The 21,487-nt window shown below is 38.3% G+C and overlaps 2 protein-coding genes across 3 annotated transcripts in view; both read left to right on the top strand.

Moving 5' to 3' along the window:
* The window catches only part of MTMR12 (myotubularin related protein 12), a gene marked incomplete at its 5' end in the record, with an annotated part of 41,535 nt that extends 36,145 nt beyond the window's left edge, over window positions 1-5,390 (top strand). Inside the window, 2 exons of the mRNA XM_081317494.1 lie at window positions 2,319-2,480; window positions 2,775-5,390. Coding sequence (XP_081173620.1) covers window positions 2,319-2,480; window positions 2,775-3,347 — 735 coding nt within the window. The 3' untranslated portion in view covers window positions 3,348-5,390. The remainder of the gene's footprint in view (window positions 1-2,318; window positions 2,481-2,774) is intronic.
* Window positions 5,391-12,319: 6,929 nt separating this feature from the next.
* GOLPH3 (golgi phosphoprotein 3) overlaps window positions 12,320-21,487 on the top strand; it is a 28,902-nt gene continuing 19,734 nt past the window's right edge. The window contains exon 1 of one of the 2 annotated variants that reach the window (XM_081317496.1): window positions 12,320-13,320. In XM_081317496.1, the coding sequence (XP_081173622.1) occupies window positions 12,592-13,320 (729 nt within the window). In that variant the 5' untranslated portion in view covers window positions 12,320-12,591. The remainder of the gene's footprint in view (window positions 13,321-21,487) is intronic. The other variant, XM_081317495.1, reaches the window with a different exon arrangement.

Here is a 21,487-nt window from a genome sequence, read left to right as displayed (position 1 = left end):
GTTCACATACAAAATAACAACCACTCACATACCTCCCTCACCCTCACTTCCCCCATTTCCTGAACTGATGATGTTACCTAATATGGACATTACATGCTGGCAATGCAAACTCTAACTCAGATATCTACCACGAGCTGAATGGAGCCTCAATTCTGGGAAGCCCAGCCTCTAATCACAGGGCCGCATTAGGGCCACTTCTAGGGCTCAAGAAGAAACCCATAAACAATACACTATACTTTCTTGAAGGGTCCAAAGTTTGAATGAAGGCACCGTTATGCCCAATATAATAGTGACTATATAACTATTACTGTCCAAGAAATAAGATGAAAAGGGGAGTCATAAAGATTGCAAGAATGTTTTTAAAAATAATGTTGCTGCAAATGTAAATGATGTAACTGGAGAAATGTTTAAAGTATGATTTATGGAGTACACTTGCAGTTTTTTTAACGTGTATGTGAAGACTGCATTTATGGAATTGGAAGAATGCTGTTTTATTGTTTCACTATGTAAATAGAAAGATGGTGAGAGTGAACAACTTCAGGGGCTAAGCTTCTTAGGAAGGCATTGAAGGAACTCTGATACAATGGGAACAAAAGGTGACCTTAGCAAAATTTAGGGCAGAGGGTAAAACAGACCAGATTTTTATTTTGCAGCAGGTCACCGCAGAGTGTATAAATGTGAGAAATTTCATTATGAGTCTGTTAATTTGGAGACATATGGTAAAATGAATAAGCTTGAAATATGAAGTGTTTTATAGGAATTTAGAATTGGAAGGTTGGTTGCTGAAAGCATTAAGAACAGTATCTGATGGTAGTATAACATGATGAGAGTTAACAATTGGCTGTTGTGTGTTCCATTAATTATTTCATGGGCTTATGAATAAATGTATACCGGTAATAAGGAATGCTTATGGTGAAGATTGAAGTTGATAGATTGTTTACTGAAGATGTGAAAATGGATAAATTTTAAAATCTACAAATGCCAGGTAATTCTTGAGCTATAACCATTCAGTAACCATTTGTTCAGGGACTATTTGAAGTTAGCATGGTGCTGAATGAAGGTCCTCAAAGTTCTGGCCATTGCAGTGTCCACTGTGGTGACATGAACAATACTGTACCTGGGTGCTTGGCAGTCAGCTCTCACAATAGAATAGAATAGAATAGAATAGAATAGAATAGAATAGAATAGAATAGAATAGAATAGAATAGAATAGAATAGAATAGAATACTTCATTGTCACTTTGAATGTACACTGATCGGCATACATTGAAATGAAATTTTGTTGCATACAGTTGTCAAAGGGTCACCACTCCAATATACACTACATAAATATGACAAAAATAAATACAGAATTATGCATATACCCACATATATTATATGGCACAGAGAAAAAACAGTCTAGTTCAGATTATGTATACATGTGCATGGCAAGAAAAACGAATCTTGAGAGTTTACCAGACGGATGGCATAGGGAACAAAGCTATTACAGAATCAGGTAGTCCTGCTAGAAATAATTCGAAATCTCCTCCCAGAGGGGAGCAACAGAAAAAAGACGTAAAGTGTGTGTGTGGGGGGTCTCTAACAATGCTTTGAGCTCTAAGCACATAGCGCTTATAGGCAGCATCCTGAATACCAGGGAGTGAGCTTCCTATGATCTTCTCAGCTGTCCTTACCAATCCTCTGTGTGGACTTTCTATCTGAGGCACTGCTGCCACCAAAGCAGACAGTGATGCAGTTTGTTAAAATGCTCTCAATTGTGCCTCTGTAAAAAGTGGCCAGGACAGAAGGAAAGAGATGTGCTCTCTTCATCCATTATGATCCAGTTGCAGCATCCCAGGGTCGTGGAAACGGAGACAGCATCACCCACAGCATCATTTTCATGCCTAAGGCAGGACTAGAACTCACCATTTCATGTTATGTAAGCCAGCACTATGCCAAACTGGCTGTTTGATGGCTAAGGTTAACTCTGTTTAATGGTTAAGGTTAACTCTGATGGCTGACCTGGACTGACAGGCATTTTAATTATATTTACAATTTTTAATTTATTTTTAATTTTTAATTTTAATTTATTGCAGAGATGATTTTAATTTTATTTTTATCTTAATTTCTGTACTTATTATATGTTTTGTTGTTAGCCGCCCTGAGTCCTTCGGGAGATAGGGCGGGATATAAATCCCATTAATAAATAAAATAAATAAATAAACTTTGAATTAAGACATTCCATTCTATTAAAAATTGAAGTATCACAGATTGAAGCGTTGCAGATTGGAGAAAATGCATTTCTAAATTAATTCCAAACTTGTTTTTTTTTAAAAACAGTATGGAGGAAGTCTTGATACAGAAGGCAGCAAACTTAGTTTTCTTTCAGTATGGGATTGGTCTGCGCAGTTTGAACATGAAGGTCAAGCTTTGCTTAACAACCCTCTTTATGCAGAAAAGCCAAAACTAGACAAAAGTCAGAAAAAAGCTTCACGATTCAAGGTAAGATATTTGCATATTTCCACTTTAATAACTGGAGGACTAATACAAAGTGGGTTGCTAATTTAATATGGTAACCATTGTTCAATTAGGTTGGAGTATGTGAATTACTATAGTGAATTTTGAGAAAATAAATAAATCTTCATGAGGACTACTTGTAGGAAGTAAAAAGAATAATTTGGCCTTTTATGCATTTTGTTTTTGTTTGTAGTTATTACTTTTGTCCACTTTGCCCAGAAACTAAGCTGGAATTGAGTTCAGGTAATTCTGATTTTGTCTTCTAAATTTCTTTTACAGCATCAGCGGCAACTCTCTTTGCCCCTGACACAAGCAAAACCTCCTCCAAGAAGGGGATTTTTTAAGGAGGAAACAGACCAATTAATTAAGAACCTCTTGGGCAAAAGAATCAGCAGGTTGATAACTTCTTCCGATGAACTTCAGAATAGTTCCAGAGAATTCTATGACAGTTGGCACAGTAAGCCTGTTGACCTTCATGGACTCCTCCTGCCATATCTGGAAGGACCAGAAATCAAAGTGTGGGCACAGAGATATTTACGATGGATTCCTGAAGCTCAGCTCCCTGGTGGAGGCGCAGTTGCCACTGCCACAAAAGTCTTAGATGTAATGGAGGATGTGCAGGGTTTGCAGAAGAAAATGGATGAAAGACATCGTCAGGCTGAGACTCGGAATGATACAGACGCTTCTCCCTTTATGAGAAATCCTGCTCGTTTGTCATCATTATTTCCCTTTGCCTTGCTTCAGAGACATTCTCTTAAACCAGTTTTGCCTACCAGCATTTGGAAAGACTTGGAAGGTGAAGAAGATTTGGCCAGGAGAGATGATGAGTATGTTGATCTAGGTGGTGATTAATGTAATGCTTCCTTTCAATTATAGATTTGAACCATATTTCTGTTAAGTTACCGGAATAAAATTGGTTTCAGGGAGGCACATAATTTCCTTTGGGTTGTATTCTGGCTAAAGATAATTAGTAAAGTTTTAATACAGAACAATTTCCACTTTGCTTGGGAACATGGATGTATTTTCCATAGACATTGGGGAGGGGGTGCGTTACCTTATTCTTGATTAGGTTCTTCTGCCAAAGGAAGGAAGATTGCTTTTTTTATTATCACTATGCAAGAACCTGCTGAGACAGCATGGAAGATAATACTGCAGCCGCAAGATTAAACAAAAACGATTTTTTTCTCCAGCAAGAATCTGTTCTATTTATTGCCCCCCTCAATAAATGAGAGTTTTATCTTCCTACCCCCAAAACGTGATTGTTGAGCAGTCATGGGGAAAAATAAAGTGTTGAAAATATCAAGAAATATCTATTGGAACCTGCCTACTTCAGTTTTAATAAGCAGTGGTGTCAAATGTTCAGCAATGGAAAACAGTCTAGTCTGGGAGGGTCATCTATTTTATCCTTGATAAAACCAATCTTTCTAAGGAGAATCTTATTTTTTAAAAGTAGTTTGAATTTGTCAGTTGTTTTAAATTTGAGCTTGTGAAATAAAAAGTAAAGACTGTCACAAATTCTGCTTGTTCTGATCATCCATACTCTTCAGAGTTCTAACTGTGTTATTTTCATAAAACAAATGGACTTGAGTTCATCTCACTGGATGGTCTCTGTTGTGTATTTTCTGATCAGTGGTGACTTCAGGTAATTTATTGCCCAGTACAAGAAGCAATGGAATTTATAAAGTGTCAATAAGCTAGAATTGTGTTTATCAAAAATTTTGTAGGGTTCTTATGTTGATCTTCCTCATCAATATTAGTAGCTTGCACTGAATCTCTAGTCCTTCTGTTAGGAAGGCATTTAAAGAAATGAAACTGGACTTGTCATCCAGTATTTGTGCTTTCTTAAAGCATGGCATTAATGGTAATAATGAATGTAAAGAGTCTGCACATTGGAATCTCAAGATTACAGAATGATGCTACAATAATATTGCAGTTACAAAAGCCATACAGAAATGCCTGTTAAACCTAGTATGCTTATTCTAAACCGATGGACTTGTCAAATGGACACAACTAAGTGTCATGAAAAACTAATATAATCCAAAGTTAGAAGTACTGCACAGGATAGAACAGGAGTATATTTTGGACATTAAAAGAGACAGTACAACTTTCACCAACACTTCCACCTCTTGACTATTCTGGTTAAGAGTCTCGGATAACAGTTGTCTAATCCAGTAAACTGTAGAATGAGAAAAAAACATAATGTCTGATTTCTGAATTAGTTCTTCCTAAGTGCATTTCTTGCTTTGGATTATGTTCACAGTAACAAAGAGCGTGCTTGTTCTTTTAGTTTTGTTGGAAGCAAAGATAACGGATGTTTTATTGGAATATGTATATACATTGGTGACGATAAAAGCCAAAGTGCTAAAGTCCATGTTGCCTTATGCATCTTGTTATTATGAACTCCTTGAGTTTTCAGAATTTTGAAATACAATAAAACTTACTTGTATGTGAGCCTTCCAAAAGTTAAGAGTTCATACTTTTTCCTTGTAATGTCTGCGACATTTGCTGCGGCTCCTATACTCAAATTTATAGGCTGAATTGTAATTTGAATACTTTTTTAAAAACACTAACATTAAGCTTAAATATTTTTGACAGTACGATTGTAATATATTAATCGTGGAAATGTATTTATATTTAAGCTGTCAAATGTTTATAGAAAAATATATGGAAGAATTTTTATAATAGTTTATGGAATTGCTCCATTCTGGTCTTGATCAGAACACAGCACTGTATGAATGAAAATTATTTAAATGTATTTTTTTCAGGTATTGTCTTATTACCTCTGTTTTTACACTGAATGCAAGCTTAGCTTTAACAGTACTTAAGGAAAAACTTTCCTGTAATTCATTGTAATCTGTTTGGATACCCGTATGTGTTAATAAAACGTACTTTTACTAATAATTTAAAAATAGTGTTTGAATCATAATTGTCTTCTTTGTTCTCACACATGGTGTCAGTTTTGAGTTATTTTTGTATGAATGGAATATGAATAATGGGCCTATAAGGAGCATACATATAGCTGCTTTCTACAGAGAATTCTAAATCTACTTTACCTTTTGCTATGAGGTAAATGAGGCCCCAGATTTTTTTGGGGGGGGAAATATGCTGACATTTGTAAACCTCTCAGAGAGTGCTGTAAAGCATTATGGAGGGATATACAAGTCTAAGTACTATTGCTATTGTGTCTGAGGCATCCACCTCTGTTGAGGGAAAGATTTTGCACTTTGGCATAGATGGATTCCTTCACTCTTCTCTCAAACTGTCCAAAATGTGAACATTATTGTCCACATTTTCCAAATATTTGGGAAACAGCACATACCTGTGTTCTTGAAACCCACCAACACATTAAGATAGAGGCTTGTCCATCCTAAAGATCAGACACCAAAACTTAAAAGTAATGTGGTGTATGTAGTCCAGTGCTGTGAAGAGTGTTCAAAGCTCTATGTTGGAAAAACTAAACAGCCTTTACACAAGAGGATGACCCAGTACAGGGGAAAAAACTCCCTGGAGGACAAATATGGGTTTTTTTGTACCAATAAGAAAAGTCCCCACTTTCAAACAACTAGTGTATTTTCAGTTTTTGTTACCATATTACATTAAAACGCAATTTCTTGAAATGTGCGGGACACTGTGTTACAACTTCTGCAGAGTTGTTCTTTAAAGAAAGCAGTAAATACAGTTACTCCTACCTTAGGAAGAAGTCAGCTGGGTGGTCTTGAGGCAGTCCCTCCCTCAGTCCTAGAATGTGGGCAATGATAAGCCACTTATAAAATCTTGCCAAGAAAACAGCAGGAAGTTGTCCAGGTAGTCGCTAGGAATGACCACTAACTCAAAGGAACAGGAGGGAAAAGATCTTAACTTTGCTTGTGTACAGGATCTGTTTGCTTAGAATTTGCTGGAATTTTCAGACATATCTCCTTAGCTTATAGTCGTCATATTTTGGCTATCTCACTGCAGGTTTATCAGAAATCGCACTGAGAATGAGGTAATTAAAAGTTCTGGTTGAAGAAAGGTGGCTCAGACAAATGTATGTGATAAATATAAACATGTTTTGCTGGATGTGAGGGTTGGAGGTATGATCTTTAAATGTGTTACAGTGCTGATGCAATAAGGGAGAGAACAGACACAGGCTTCCTTGAGTCAAATTCCATTCTTGGGGATGACAAACACACATCCATACAACAAAAGGGAAATCATTTTATATAGTCTTTGGGGATTTTGTTTTTTAACCTCCCAGTCTCATTTCCCATCAAAGCAGAGTTCAGTCCAATCCTGCTTAACCTTATTAGGTGCCACCTAAACAGGAACAAGCTAGTTACTTCAGTTACATCCGTCTATACTTATCTTTAGTTCACTGGTTCACTTTAAAAGATAACTTTTGTTCAATGTTGAACTGTTTAGAGTATGAGTATGCAATATGTAGATAAGGAAATGCCTAAAATGTATGTGCATTCTATTTGTTCATACCTAAAATGTATGTGCATTCTATTTATTCAGGAACTGCTGTTAATTATATTGAGAAGAATTAATACTAGAAATTGGTTCCACTCAAAATAGTTTTCAAAGTGAATGTATTGGGCAATGAAAAGCTGTTTAAATGATAATCCTTGAATCTGTCCAGATTGATTTATATGTTGGAATCTGAATTCTTGTTGTTGGGAGTTACAAAAGATATATCTGGAAGACATAGAGACTAAAGTGGAAGTGTGTAGTTACCCAGAATTCTTCTAAAGATATTTTGTCCGTATTATTTTTGGACTGTGACAGCATTGTAAATAATGAGGTGGCACCTCATTGTCCACTTTCAATTCAATCAAACAGTTCGTATTTATTGCTTTAGACTAGGATGGGGCTAAAGGTAGTACAGGTAGTGCAGACATTTCTGCCCAATGCTTCATTGGCATTTACTTACCAATTTTGCTTTTGCCTATTCACTAATAAATGCTGCAATGCAGCACTCCTCAACACCAGACAGAAGTGCATATATCAGCTAGAGTATGTAACCTGAACTTAAATCTCTGGATCTTCCCTTTCCAAGGGATGGTCTTGGTGATGCTTTGCAAGAAAGTGGATAGACAAGACAGAAAAGGTAGGGGTCTCTTTCCTCCAAATTGTTACCTTTCTTAGGGGCACTAAGGAAGAGGGCAACAATTAGGGGCCATTCGTAATTATTGACTGGAAAGGGTCCTATTACCATATTACATTCTACCTGTCAGCTCCAAGTGGTACAACTGCTGAAAAATAAGTCATTTTTCTTCATACCAAGGATTGATTCACATTATTTCCAGAATCCTTATCCCCTGTCCTACTCTACTGACTTTTCTCGTGAATCAGACTTTTTTTTAGGTAGCAGCAGATCAAGAGGAACAATGTGTTGCATCTGGTAAGCTGAAATAGCTAGTTTTGTAGGCAGACAAGCAATGAACTCCTGCATGCATGTGCACATGCTGCTAAGATACTGGTGGTAGAAGGTATATCAGATGAAGAGCAAGCATTTTGGTTTGTGAGAAGATGGCTGGCATCAAAAAACCATCTGTTGCTGGAGGGACTCCCTCACCCAGCTGCAGCAGACTTAAATTTCCTGGTGAGGAAAGCATTTGCCTTCTAGCAATGCAGTCTCCTAGAAACAGTTCACAAAGACCAGAAATTACAAATGAAATGTATTGTACATTTATATTCATCTCTCTCCTGATCAGATGGTTGTATAAGTGTAGACAGCGAAGATAATAGATAACCATGGCAGTGTTGAACACTGTTCAGGAAAGGAACAGAATACAATTCCTTGTTTGGAAACACCCTAATTTTGCATATGTGTAAGAATTTTGTCATGCTTACAAAAGAAATGATACTTTTACAAGAAATCTGAAAGAAAGTATATAGGACAAGAGAAAATGTAAAACATTTGCTCTCTTAGCAAATTGACAATTATGGTGAGAAACAAGGATAAGGGGAGAAAAATAAAATGTTTTATTTTTGAGAGTCTAAAAGTCTCAGGGCTCTTTGTAAATTTTCTAGCTTTAATCACAATTAATTTAGATATTTCTCCCAGAGAAAATCAGTGAAGGAGGATATTGGTTATATTGTGAATATATTTTCCTGATGTATTAGAAATATCCCTTGTTGAGACAGAAGCTACGTTTTACTTTAGACCAATGTCTGCTAAGGAAACAGTCTACTTTCAGAAATGTTTCATTACCAGAAATTGCACTGGTAAATATAATTGCTAATTGAAAGTGATCATTTCTAGCTGAATCAGAGATTAAATCTTGCACAAGCACGTATTCCTGATTTAGAATTATTCATTTAACTAAATATTAAAACATATCTTCTTCTCTCTGACAGAGGAAAGAAATATACCGACAATATATTTATTTTTTCCTGAAACTGCTGACACTAAGCATTTTAGCTTTTATATACTGTGGTGTCAAATAAGGCAATAGGAATGTATCTTGATGATAAAATCCTTCAGCAAGCTAATAAATTGTAAGAATGTTTGCTCCACAGCAATAAATCTCATTAAGTAACCCTACCATTTCTTGGGTTATTTTGGAATATGCTTTGCTTCTGACATCTTGAAGCTAGATTATAAATCACAATGTATTAAATACCAGAAGACTCTTGCACTTTTGCTGCAACAAACTTGTAGAAACATTATTAGCAAATGCAATCCATAGAATAAGAGCTCTGAAGCTACACACTATATAAACATATTGAAAGGTTTGGAGGGTCATTGTTTCTGAGAGAGAAACCATCAGTGATCACTTGTTTGATGCAACTGCAGTAGCCTTATTCCACATGTAATCATAATATTATGGCTCATCACTTAACCAGATGAACATCTGCATGAAATGCAGGATAAACCTAATAAATCAATCTAGTTAATAACCTAAATAAATAATAAATACATAAGTAAAAATATACCCAAATGTAAATCTTCTGCATAGCCAGAGATAATTCTCAGATCTTTCAGTTGAGTTTATCAATAAGTACATGTTGATCTTTATTTTTAAGCACCTTTTGTAGCACCTAAATTTAATTTTTCCTGTTTTCCAACTACTAAAACACCTCTATGTCAATCATAATTTTGGATTAGGATAGTTAAGAACATCTTTTCAAAAGTGTGCTAAGTGCCATATTTCTCAAAGTTGCTGGGACAAAGCATAGACAAAATCTAACATGAAACTAAATGCAGCACAGGTAAAGGTACTCCCGCACATGCGTGCTAGTTGTTTCCAACTCTAGGGGCCGGTGCTCATCTCCGTTTCAAAGCCGAAGAGCCAGCGTTTGTCCGAGGACGTCTCCGTGGTCATGTGGCCGGCATGACTAGACGCCAAAGGCGCATGGAACGCTGTTACCTTCCCACCGTAGTGGTCCCTATTTTTCTACTTGCATTTTTATGTGCTTTCAAACTGCTAGGTTCGCAGAAGCTGGGACAAGTAACAGGTGCTCACTCTGTTACGCAGCACTCGGGATTTGACCTGCCAAACTGCCGACCTTCTGATCGACACGCTCAGCGTCCTAACTCACTGAGCCACCGCGTCCCTTAATGCAGCACAAGATGAACCCAATTTGTATGTCTGCAATAAACTCAAGCTCCATCTTTAGACTATAATTAACTGGAATTGCTTTGTTTATCCTCTTTCCAGAAGACATCATGGTAAACTCAGAAGCCTGCATGTTATTTTGTAACAAGCGCTCTGAAATTTTTCTTTCAATCTTTTGGGCAGTATCCTTCTGCATAATCTTTACTTAAGTCAGTCTGCTCTGTGAGGTAACCTGCCACCTATTTCTATCACTGGAACCCACAGTGATGGAGCTTGTGTACAAATCAACTTGACTTCCATGAGTATCTATATTTATTTATTTATTTATTTTAATTCCATTTATATCCCGCCCTTCTCCGAAGACTCAGGGCGGCTTTACAAACTTAGCAGTAGCCTTCATTCTATGTATATGCCTGCTTATTAGGGCTTTCACACACCCCAAGCGGCATTATTACAAAGTCAGCTTATTGCCCCCAACAATCTGGGTCCTCATTTTACCTACCTCGGAAGGATGGAAGGCTGAGTCAACCTTGAGCCTGGTGGGATGCGAACCTGCACTAATTGCAGGCAGCTGGTGTTACTTAAGGAGGCATTAGCCCACTGCTCCACCAAGGCTCAATATACATGTATGCACATATGCAGGAAAGTTATAATTTTGTTTATACACTGAATCACGTATTAATGGCTAGATGACATTATTTTACATATGTAGGAAAAGGTAATGGTTTCTCCTGTCCAGTCGTGTCCTACTCTGGGGGGGGTGTCATCTCGATTTCTTAGCCAAGGGAGCCAGCGTTGTCCAAAATGCTTCCATGATTATGTGGCCAGCATGATTATGTATGTTTTCTACTCACATTTTCATTAACTGCTAGGTGGGCAAGAACTGGGGCAGGAACAGGAGCTCATCCCATTGTGCAGAGTTGGCGTCTTAACTGGACTGCTAGCTTTCCAGCTGACAAGCTCAGTGTTTTTAACTGCAGCTAAGCCATCACACCATTCTATTTTACATATATAAAAATGTTCAAAATGGAGCACAAAGTCTTTATTTGAAAAAGGCTTACAAAGATAAGAAATTACAGTCAATTTAATTTTCTGAGAGCGTTCAGGGAAAACCAGGGAAAACGGAAAAATCAATTGACACCAATTGCTACTTGCAAAGTTCTTCTCTAGAAGATAAGTATGGAATTGAAGAAGTCGAACAATTGATGGTTGTTCTATTTGTTTGTCCCTTGGCTCCAGTCTGAGAGAATTTCCTTTCCTTTCCTCACTCTAATTACTTGATAGGTAATCAAGGCAGCAAATATACTAATACCCCTCCCTCCTCCTTCCCCCCCCCACAACAACACCCCTATGAGGTGGGTTGCCCTGAGAGCAAGTCCCTGGCCCAAGATCACACAGCCAAACTTTGATGGCTAAGACCGGACTAGAATTCAGTTTCCCGATTTCCAGCCTGGTGCCTTAACCACTGCACCGAATTGCACAGCCAAATCATCTTTTGTAATGTTGTTTCATGTACCGGTAGATACTCCATAAAACCAAAATCTGCACCACGGCAGAACCCAAAGAAACCAAACCAGGAATTGCCTCCGGATTATTTTTTTCTTCCTCTAAGGTTGGTTTCGGGTCAGTGAAAATGCAGTAAGTCAGGAGGTATCCTTTGTTGTTGTTGTTAGCTGCGAAGTCGTGTCCGACCCATTGCGACCCTATGGACAACATTCCTCCAGGCCTTCCTGTCCTCTACCATCTTCTGGAGTCCATTTAAGCTCACGCCTACTGCTTCAGTGACTCCATCCAGCCACCTCATTCTCTGTCGTCCCTTTCTTCTATTGCCCTCAATCTTTCCCAGCATTAGGCTCTTCTCCAGCGAGTCCTTCCTTCTCATTAGGTGGCCAAAGTATTTGAGTTTTAGCTTCAGGATCTGGCCTTCTAAAGAGCAGTCAGGGTTGATCTCCTCTAGGACTGACCGGTTTGATAGCCTTGCAGTCCAAGGGACTCGCAGGAGTCTTCTCCAGCACCATAGTTCAAAGGCTTCAATTCTTTGGTGCTCAGCCTTTCTTATGATCCAACTTTCACTGCCATACATTGCAACTGGGAAGACCATAGCCTTGACTATACGCACTTTTGTTGACAGGGTGATGTCTCTGCTTTTTAGTGTGCTGTCTAGATTTGCCATGGCTTTCCTCCCGAGGAGCAAGCGTCTTTTAATTTCTTGGCTACAGTCCCCATCTGCAGTGATCTTGGAGCCCAGGAAAATAAAATCTGTCACTACCTCCATTTCTTCCCCATCTATTTGCCAGGAATTGAGAGGGCCAGATGCCATGATCTTGGTTTTCTTAATGTTAAGTTAAGGTATCCTTTGCTGATACCTAAACCAGACTACAGTATTAAAAAGGAACCCCCAAGAATTATCCCCGGCCAGTATTTTGTATTTTGCCCACCCAGACTCACTTTCCCTTGCTCGGCTTCTTCTGCTCACTCGGGCCGGGGTGCTTTCCCGCGCTTCGCAGGATGCTGTCTCTTCCTGAAGAAAACGGGGGGACTGGATCAACAAGATGCCGGCAGGCACTCTCCGCTTCCACAGCCCTCGGCAGGCACCGCTCCCGCGGAGCAAGGGCGGAGCGACCCCGCCACGTTGGCCTCGCAGGCCCTCCCTCACGGACCGCCTCTCTCGGGCCGGCCGGCGGACTCTGAGGAGCCGGCCTGCCTCTCTTCCCTTTTCCCTCCGCCTCTTATGCCACATCCTCCGCCTCCGCCGCCGCCGTCGCTGCTGGCGTCAGCCGAGGGAGTCCGCGCCGCCATATTGGAGGAGACGCCGCCGAAGTCGCCCCCGCCGCCGCCGCCGCTTTGAGTGCCGCAACAGGCGGAACCGGCCCGCCCATCCCGTCTCTGGCCTGCCGGCGACGGCGGGCCTCAGCCCTGCCTGCGGGACCCGAGGGAGAAGGAAGGCCGCGGCCGCCCGGGGCTCCTGCCGCTTGCCGCTCACCGAGCGGGGCCCCTCGGGGTCGAAGGCTCCGTTCTCTTGCCGCCGCCGCCGCCGCGCCATGACTTCGCTGACCCAGCGCAACTCGGGCCTGGTGCAGCGCCGCACGGAGGCTTCGCGCAGCGCGGCCGACAAAGACCGGGGGGCCGGCGGCGGCAGCGGCGGGGGAGGAGGCGGCGGCGGCGGGCCGGAGGAGGAAGACCGGCGAGACGAGCAGGGGGACGAGGAGAAGGGCGACTCTAAGGAAACGCGGCTCACGCTTATGGAGGAGGTGTTGCTGCTGGGCCTCAAGGACCGGGAGGTGAGGGACGGCGAGTCTGGCCCTTTCGGGGGCAGCGGATTGTGAGACAACAAGGGGACGCGGGTGTGTGGGGGGTGGTTAGGAGGCCGGAGGGTGGACATTCCCAGCCTAGCGCCGGCCCGACCCGTTGGACTAAAGCAGGGGTCTTCAAACTTGGCCCTTTTATGACTTGTGGACTTCAACTCCCAGAATTCCTCAGCCAGCTTTGCTGGCTGAGGAATTCTGGGAGTTGAAGTCCACAAGTCATAAAAGGGCCAAGTTTGAAGACCCCTGGACTAAAGCTTAGCTTCCCCAGCCAGCGAAGTTGGTAAGAGTCTCCTGGAGCCTTAAATGGTGGGAGGCTATTTGGGGGAAAGGGAGTCTTGAGAGAGTCATTGAAGAGGCAAGAGATTGATATTGCAGGAGGACGAGGAATGCTCACCCAGAATTACTGGCGTAAAGAGAAACATTATGGAAAGATTACTGGCTTAGTCTACCCTAGCGAGTCATCTGGAATCAGGTAGCACCTTTCCAGTATTGTGACTTTTTTTGGGGGGGGGGGTGTTGCAGCTGCCTTCCTCAGATGCTCTACACAGCCACTTTGGGCCTCTAAGGAAGTCAACTCCAAAAGCATCTCTCTTTTAATAAAAAAACAAAAACAAAAAACGTGCTACCTTTCCTCTTGATTTTTCGGGGTAAAGGCTTAGGATTTAGAAGTCGGGTTGTTTCAGTTTGCACAACACAGTTCATTGAATTGACCAAGTAGTTTCCTCTTTGGGCTGGAGATTGGTGGGAGTTTATGCTGTGCCACAAAGTGCCACATTTTAGCCACTGAGTTGTAGGGGCCCAACCGACTTGAGTGCCATTCTTCTTGTAAAGACCTCCCCCTTTATTGCTTCTTAGAGTGAAATCATTCAAAAGATGGCTCACAGGTTTAAAGAAATTAAATAATAATAATAACAACAACAACAACAACAATAACAATAACAATAATAATAATAATAATAATAATAATAATAATAATAATAATAATAATAATAAATAAATTGGAAGGGGTCTTTGAGGTCGTCTAGTCCAACTCTCTGCTCAAGTAGGAAACCCTATACCAGGGGTGTCAAACTGCCAGCCCGTGGGCCGGAAAGCACCCACCCCATTGACGGTAATGGCAAAACAGTCCTGATACGTCTTGCGACGTCAGGAGTTTGACATGTCTGCCCTATACCATTACACACAAATGGTTGTCCGCTCTCTTCTTAAAAACTTCCAGTGTTGGATTAGTTTGATTAGTTTCCATCCGTTGCTTCTTGTCCTGCCTTTGGGTGCTTTGGAGAATAGCTTGACTCCCTCTTCTTTGTGGCAGCCCCTGAGATATTAGAACACTGCTATCATATCCCCCCTCGTCCTTCTCTTCATTAAACTAGACATACCCAATTCCAGCAACAATTACAATGAATGTATATGTGTGTGTGTATACACAAACACACACACATAATTATTCATTTCTTTAAACCTGTGAGTTTATCGAAAAATATATTGAAATTAAGGAAATAGTATGAAAAGAACAGAGGAGTTGATATCATTTGAAGATGAGCTAGCAGGAAAATGCAAATCCTTGTTCAAGCTTTTTTTAAGCAACTAATTGGCTGGAATGGAGAAAGCCAGCAATTTAGAAATGTATCTAAAGAGAGTTTATTGTGGGAATAAACGTGTAGTTAGTACTACATTGGGGAAGGGGATCCCAGCTCTAAGCTTTGGAATATACTGTAACAGGAAAATTCAACAGGGCCTCTAATTAGAAAGTAATTTAGCCTCAAATTTCCTCAGCGGAGTGTTTGTTTGTGTGTGAGAGAGAGGGAAAGGGGAAGAGAGAGAGATACGATTATTTTACATGGTTTCTTATTTTAGTTGCCTTATAATATAAAATTAACATACCAATTTTTGCTCTGACATGCTAGTGCAAGTTATAACACTGAGACCATTAATTCATCATTTCTATATTCCTTTCCTATTTCCTCTTTTTTACTTATATAGGTCCCTCTTAGATTGTGGGATAGAAGTTGGCACTTTTTTTTAGTAATGTAATTAGTGTGCCTAAGAAAAAGAAGAACAGTTGGAAATTACATAAACTAATCCATTAAACTATTAAATACACAGCTATTTAGATATGTAAAAAATGCCTTATACTTCATATAAACACATTTTTCCTAGAAAAGAAAGGTTTATTAAATATGTTTACAAAATATTAAAATTATCTTTGGAAAAGCAAATATGTAACCTGTTGCATTAAGCCAAATTTAATAATAATAGTCTTGTGGTATCTTTATAATACATTTTTAATGGTACAAGTTTCGTGGGTAAGAATCAACTTCTTGTGATGAGGTAGGGTGTAGCTGCAGTCTTATGCTGTGATATCATTTGTTGTTAGGAAATTCAATTCCACTTAAATAAAGGCAAACAGTAAGTCTTGCCATGTCACCTTGACTTGAAGATGGTAAAGATTTCCAAACCTAAGTTGGAAAACTTAATTATCTCTTCCGAATTACATCTTTAACAATGGATTAATGTTCTGTAACTACCAAATGATAATCCTGCTGGAAAAAGACAGTCATGTTTGTTAGATAAGGTACACATTGAAGTAAATACAAAAAGCATTAACTTCAAAGAGCTGTTAACTGTCTTGCTTAAAAGGTGACTGACTCAATACTTGATGGTTTCTGCTTACAGATATTCTCAAAAGATAGGGTAACTATAAACTATTGATACTTATCAGAACTTGTAATGAATTAATGTGTGACAAAGCTGTACTCTTTTTACAGTTCTCATATGAGTATTTAATTTTATTTCTGATCTGCTGATTTGCAGGACTAGCTGCAGTACCATTAATAACAAAGATTCACAAAGGTAGCCTTGGTTGCAGGGTTTTCATCCAGGTGTGATATATGTAAAGATTCCTGGCATTAGCCTTCCCTACCTATGATGAGTTTAGCAATGATTCTGAATATGAAATCAGAGTGTGCTATTTGATTAAAACTTCTGAAGAAAGAGTTGCTATATAGTATTGATGTAGCCATTATGCAAGATTTTAGATATACTTCTTGTGGAATAGTGAATAATTTTTGATCTTTTGTCAACTTTTGCATAGGCAGGGTAGTGTTTAATATTCCTCATCATATACGTATGTAATTGTTAGTACACTTTTGCCTCAAAATGAATTGCTTTGCAGGCATTTAATATTGAATTACATATTTAAACATTAAAAAGTAAAAGCTCTGTCACTTTTCTCACAGTAAATAGCTTTTAAAAAGCACTTAAATATTCTGGAGTTCAGAATTTTAAAAGCATTTGTAAATGAAAATTTCCAATAGGTATATTTTTAAATACAGCTAGTCTCATTAAGCTCTCTTAGGATATAGATTCCATTATTTTTCAAGTCACTATGGAAATTCTAACTTCCATAATTTAGAGCACTGGTGTCAAACTCGGTCGTGTCACATGACATATCGTGATGTTTTTTTTGCCTTTGTGGAGCCAGTATAGGCATGGCCTGTGGGTGATGCATCTGGCCCACGGGCCGCCAGTTTGACACCCCTGATTTAGAGTAATCCTGAAATGACTAATAGTAATACAGGTAGTCCTTGATTCATGACTGTAATTGATCCCAAAATTATAGTCATATGTTGTTCCAGTTGTTGAGAAGTCATCATGCGACTGTTTCAGCTATTATGACTTTGCAGGAGTTGTTAAGCAAATGCTGCAATTAACCCAGTGACATGTCTGCAGATCCATTGCCTGCAATGTGTGTTTTTTGCTGGAAATTGGAAGTAAATGCCAGTCATGTGACGGCAGGACACTGCAAACAGTCATAAATATGAGTCAGTTACTGAGCACCCGAAATACAGTCATATGACCTGGGAGAGGGACCGTTGGAACTTAGAATCCAAATCTTAGGTAACCCTGAGGAATCCATTGTAACTCTGAACATTTGCTGAACAGCCGATCATAAGTCAAAGACTACTGTAATGAAAAATAAGTATCATTTAGTTTATAGACTTATTTTTTTTCAAACCTGAAGATCGTGCTGCAACTGAAGAATTTTCAGTTTCAGGCTCTGTCAAGTCAGCTATTATACACATTCAGAATCATAGTCCGTTAATAAGTGTGTGAAATAACAAAATATTTTAAAGTCAGTGCTTGAATATAACTCAGAAAATATTAGAATAATCTTAATTTGCATCTAAGACAAGCCAATTAGCATTACATTAATACTTCAGTCACAGATAAACTGAATAGCTCTGAGATGACTTGAAACATTTTGCTAGCACAACACTCAAAAAAGATGTTATATAAGATGGAAATGCTACAGCGGAAGTAGACTAGCATCAGGACTAACAAGAACATTTAGCCTCAGTATAAAACCAATAGAATTTGCCAAAAAAACCCAAAACAGTGTTATAGCAAATGCCTTTTTTCCAGCAAACTCTACTGTGACTACACATATATTTCACCAGATGGACAATACTGAAATCAGATTGACTATTTACTCTGCAAGCAAGGAGAGAGAGAGCTCTATTTAAGTCAGCAAAAAGACTAAAGTGACTATTGCTCAGATTATGAAATCCCTGTTACAAAATTATAGCTAAAGAAGACTAAGAAAATACAACTTCAGCAAACTTCTACATGATTATCAATTGAAGGTAAAGAATAGATTTAATGGATTAGATATGACACATGCTTGAAAAACTCTAGACTGCAATTTAAATCATAATTAAAAATGAAGCAAACAACAATATCCCAAAGGGGAGAAAAAGAGTGGAAATTGCTGTCTGATGAGGTGTTGAAAACTGCTATAACAGAGACAGAAGAAAATGTGTGTAAGAAAGCAACACAACAGAAGATGTTGCATTTAAATATGCAATGTACAGTAATTAGAAACAGCAATCAAAGGGGAAGAACAAGAACTTTAAAAAAGATTTCAGAAATTAAAGCAAAAATCTACTGGAGACAATATAAAGAATGGATGGTATTAATATACAGTATAGGGGAATTAATAGGTGTAAAGCTTTATACACTGACTTGAATCAGACATTAATTGTAATTAGAAAATATTACTAGCATCAAAACAAGAATTGATGAAAAACCAGGACATTTGTTTAAAATCCTACAGTGTGATGCAGCTGAAGTGGTACTTGACGTTTTTGAGCATGTCTGGAAAGCAGTTAGAAAAGATAGATGTATATTGCGGTTACAAAAAAGGACAGCACTATGGAATGCTAATCCTTTTATTATGTGTAGGGTTTTGATTCTGTCGATCACAACAAATTGTGAACCATGCTTTTATTATATTTCATAGAATATTATTTGTTATTGAAGTATGAAATATTCTCAACAATTTTCTCCATCATCACTCTTGAAAGCTATCGATACACACATCTGTTAATATTATTTCTTTGCACTAAATATTTTGTCTAGATAGCCTTTCTCCTACATAGAAGAATCTCCCAAATAGAAGATCCCTTGTGAATCTGTAGCTTAGGAAGATAAAAGCCTGTTACCAATTCAGCCTTCTCTGCCTGTTTGCATTGTATTGGCACTTCATATTGATATTATCTTAGTTTGTTAACACTAAGCAGCAGAGTGATTTTTGTACTTGCTGATGTAATTTTAGTTCTAATTATTTATTCTAACCCAGTATTATACTGTATGATATGTTTCCTGACTATCACATAAATTATTCAGTGTGAAGATGCAATGGCTCAGTATATCCATTTCTTATCACATAAGTGGGGTTCAGAACCCAGAGGGCTTCTGGGAGAGGAAGGTTGAGATGTGCAACCCTAGAGTTTCAGAAATTCTGCTACCTTTCTCGTTTATAGAACCTGATAAATTCCCAAGGTATGAACAGTGGAAAAGTAGTATGAAGCTTTGCTTGGAGGAAAATCAAAATATGAAACAAAAATCAGTGAATAGCTATAACGATGTAAGCTCTCTGTGCCAATGTATTGGGTAAAGGCTCAGTGATGGTGTAGGACAGTTGGGTTTCCAAGCAGGGGAGTCAAGTCAACTGAGACAAATGGATGAAAAAGAAAATTAAGTTTTATAAAATGAAAAATAATTCAATCTCCAGGTCTATAAAATGCCTATCCAAGGATTCTTTTAAAAATTAACATGTAAAATTGGTTTAAACATCAAGAAAGGTAATGGGAAATTAGTTAGCTTAACGTCTTTTTAGATAGCATGGTAGAAGGTATTTATTATTAAAGAGAAAATAGTCGAAACACACAAAGGGACAAAGTCTTTCTAAAAGAGAATCAACATTGTTTCTGCATACGTAAGCCTTGTTTCATTAATTTTAAACTTTTTTGAGGGAATCAACAAGTATGTAGACTAGATGAACCCATAACAATACATAGTTGAACTCTTTAAAAGCCTTTGATGAACTGTTGGAGGCATGCCCAAACTAGATTAAAAGTTGGATAAGAGAGTTTGTCGAATAAGTAAAAGGGTGCCAAACCATCCTTTATAGGTGATCGCTAGCAATTTAAATTAAAGTATGATGCCAATTAGCAGCTATACAGTGACTGAAGAATAGGTGCAAGTCTATTAAATTTGTCCCTTTGTGTTAAAAGCTGGGTTACTGCATTTTGAGTAAATAGCTTGCAAATCATTTTCAAGGACAACAGTCTAAAGATGTTCTTAAGTCCATGACTTCTGGTAACTACACTCCATGGATGCATCCATAACATTTTCCTGGTAACATTTCATTCATGGTTTTCCATTTCTTCAGTTTCCCAGGTTAGTCTAAAGCCTGGAATTCTCTGGTGTTTTCCATCCAATTCCTAATCAAGCCTGACTTTGCAGATCAGCCAGGTTTAGAGTACTTTGAAACTTTTACACTGATTATTAATACATTAATTTATGGTACTATAATTCTTCTGTAACGTTGCTGAAATTTCATATTTTTCATGCAAGATATACCAGTACAACATTTTTGGGGCATAACACAGTATCGTATATAAGTTTATATGCTCAGTGTATATTTATATCAGAGAAGATTTAAAAGTTTCTTTTGCAAAGTTATAAGACAGGTTTTCAGTAGAAAGGGAAATCGTCAAGCTCACCCATCCATGTAGTTTTCATGGAAACAATACAAAAATTAATTATGGTTGCCTTCTAGTATGTTATGTCTTTTGACAAGCTAGTTAACTACGCAGCTTTGCTATTCTCTGGTGGTCTCCCATAAAGGTATTAACAACCTCCTTAGTTCTCAAATCCAGACAAAATCATTCAGGTGGGATATAGATATAAAATTATGCAATAACATCTGTTGCATTTTACTATTTTGGCTTGTTTCTTTTTTACATGTATAAGTAGCTCATGTTGTAGCTTTATATTATAACATTTGTGGAGAAAAATGAAAGAGTAAATAAACTTTATTTTAGAAATAAAGAATGATTTATATAAAGGAGTTTCTCCACCCCTCCCCAATAGCTTATGATTATATCTATTTAAAATAAAAGCACCTTTCTTAGTTTCTTTTTAGAATCAGATTAAAACTTGTCTTTAGATATCTTAGGTATCTTCAGATAAACAGTTCAGTTCATTAATGTTACAGTAGTAACATGCAATTTGTTTCTAATACAAATTCTGTTCTTTTGTGCATTAAAGTCCTTTTTTGAGTTCAGAATAGAAACGGCCACTGTTATATTTATAATAGTTTCATATGGTTGGCTGTTACTGTCATGTCATATGTGAAAAGTTGAAATACTTGTTCCCAAATTCAGGATGTAATATTCATATCTACATATTATATCAAAATGAAGCTTCTAATGTCTGTGTCAATTCATAGAAGGAAGTAGTACTTTATAATGATAATAATAAAGTTGGAAGGGACTTTGGAGGTCATCTTCTAGTCCAACCCCCTGCTCAGGCAGGAAATCCTAGACCATTTCAGACAAATGGCTGTCCACTCTGTTCTTAAAAACTTCCAGTGTTAGAGCATTCAGCACTTCTGCAGGCAGATTGTTCCACTGGTTAATTGTTCTAACTGTCAGGAAGTTTCTCCTTAGTTCTAGGTTGCTTCTCTCCTTGACTAGTTTCCATCCATTGCTTCTTGTCCTGCCTTCAGGTGCCTTGGAGAATAGCTTGACTCCTTCTTTGTGGCAGCCCCTGAGATATTGGAACACTGCTA

This window comes from Vipera berus (assembly GCF_964194415.1).
Source record: "Vipera berus genome assembly, chromosome: 2".
Taxonomy (NCBI): Eukaryota; Metazoa; Chordata; class Lepidosauria; order Squamata; family Viperidae; genus Vipera; species Vipera berus.
Note: the sequence above shows the minus strand (reverse complement) of the source record. Positions and strands in the feature narration are given on the sequence as shown.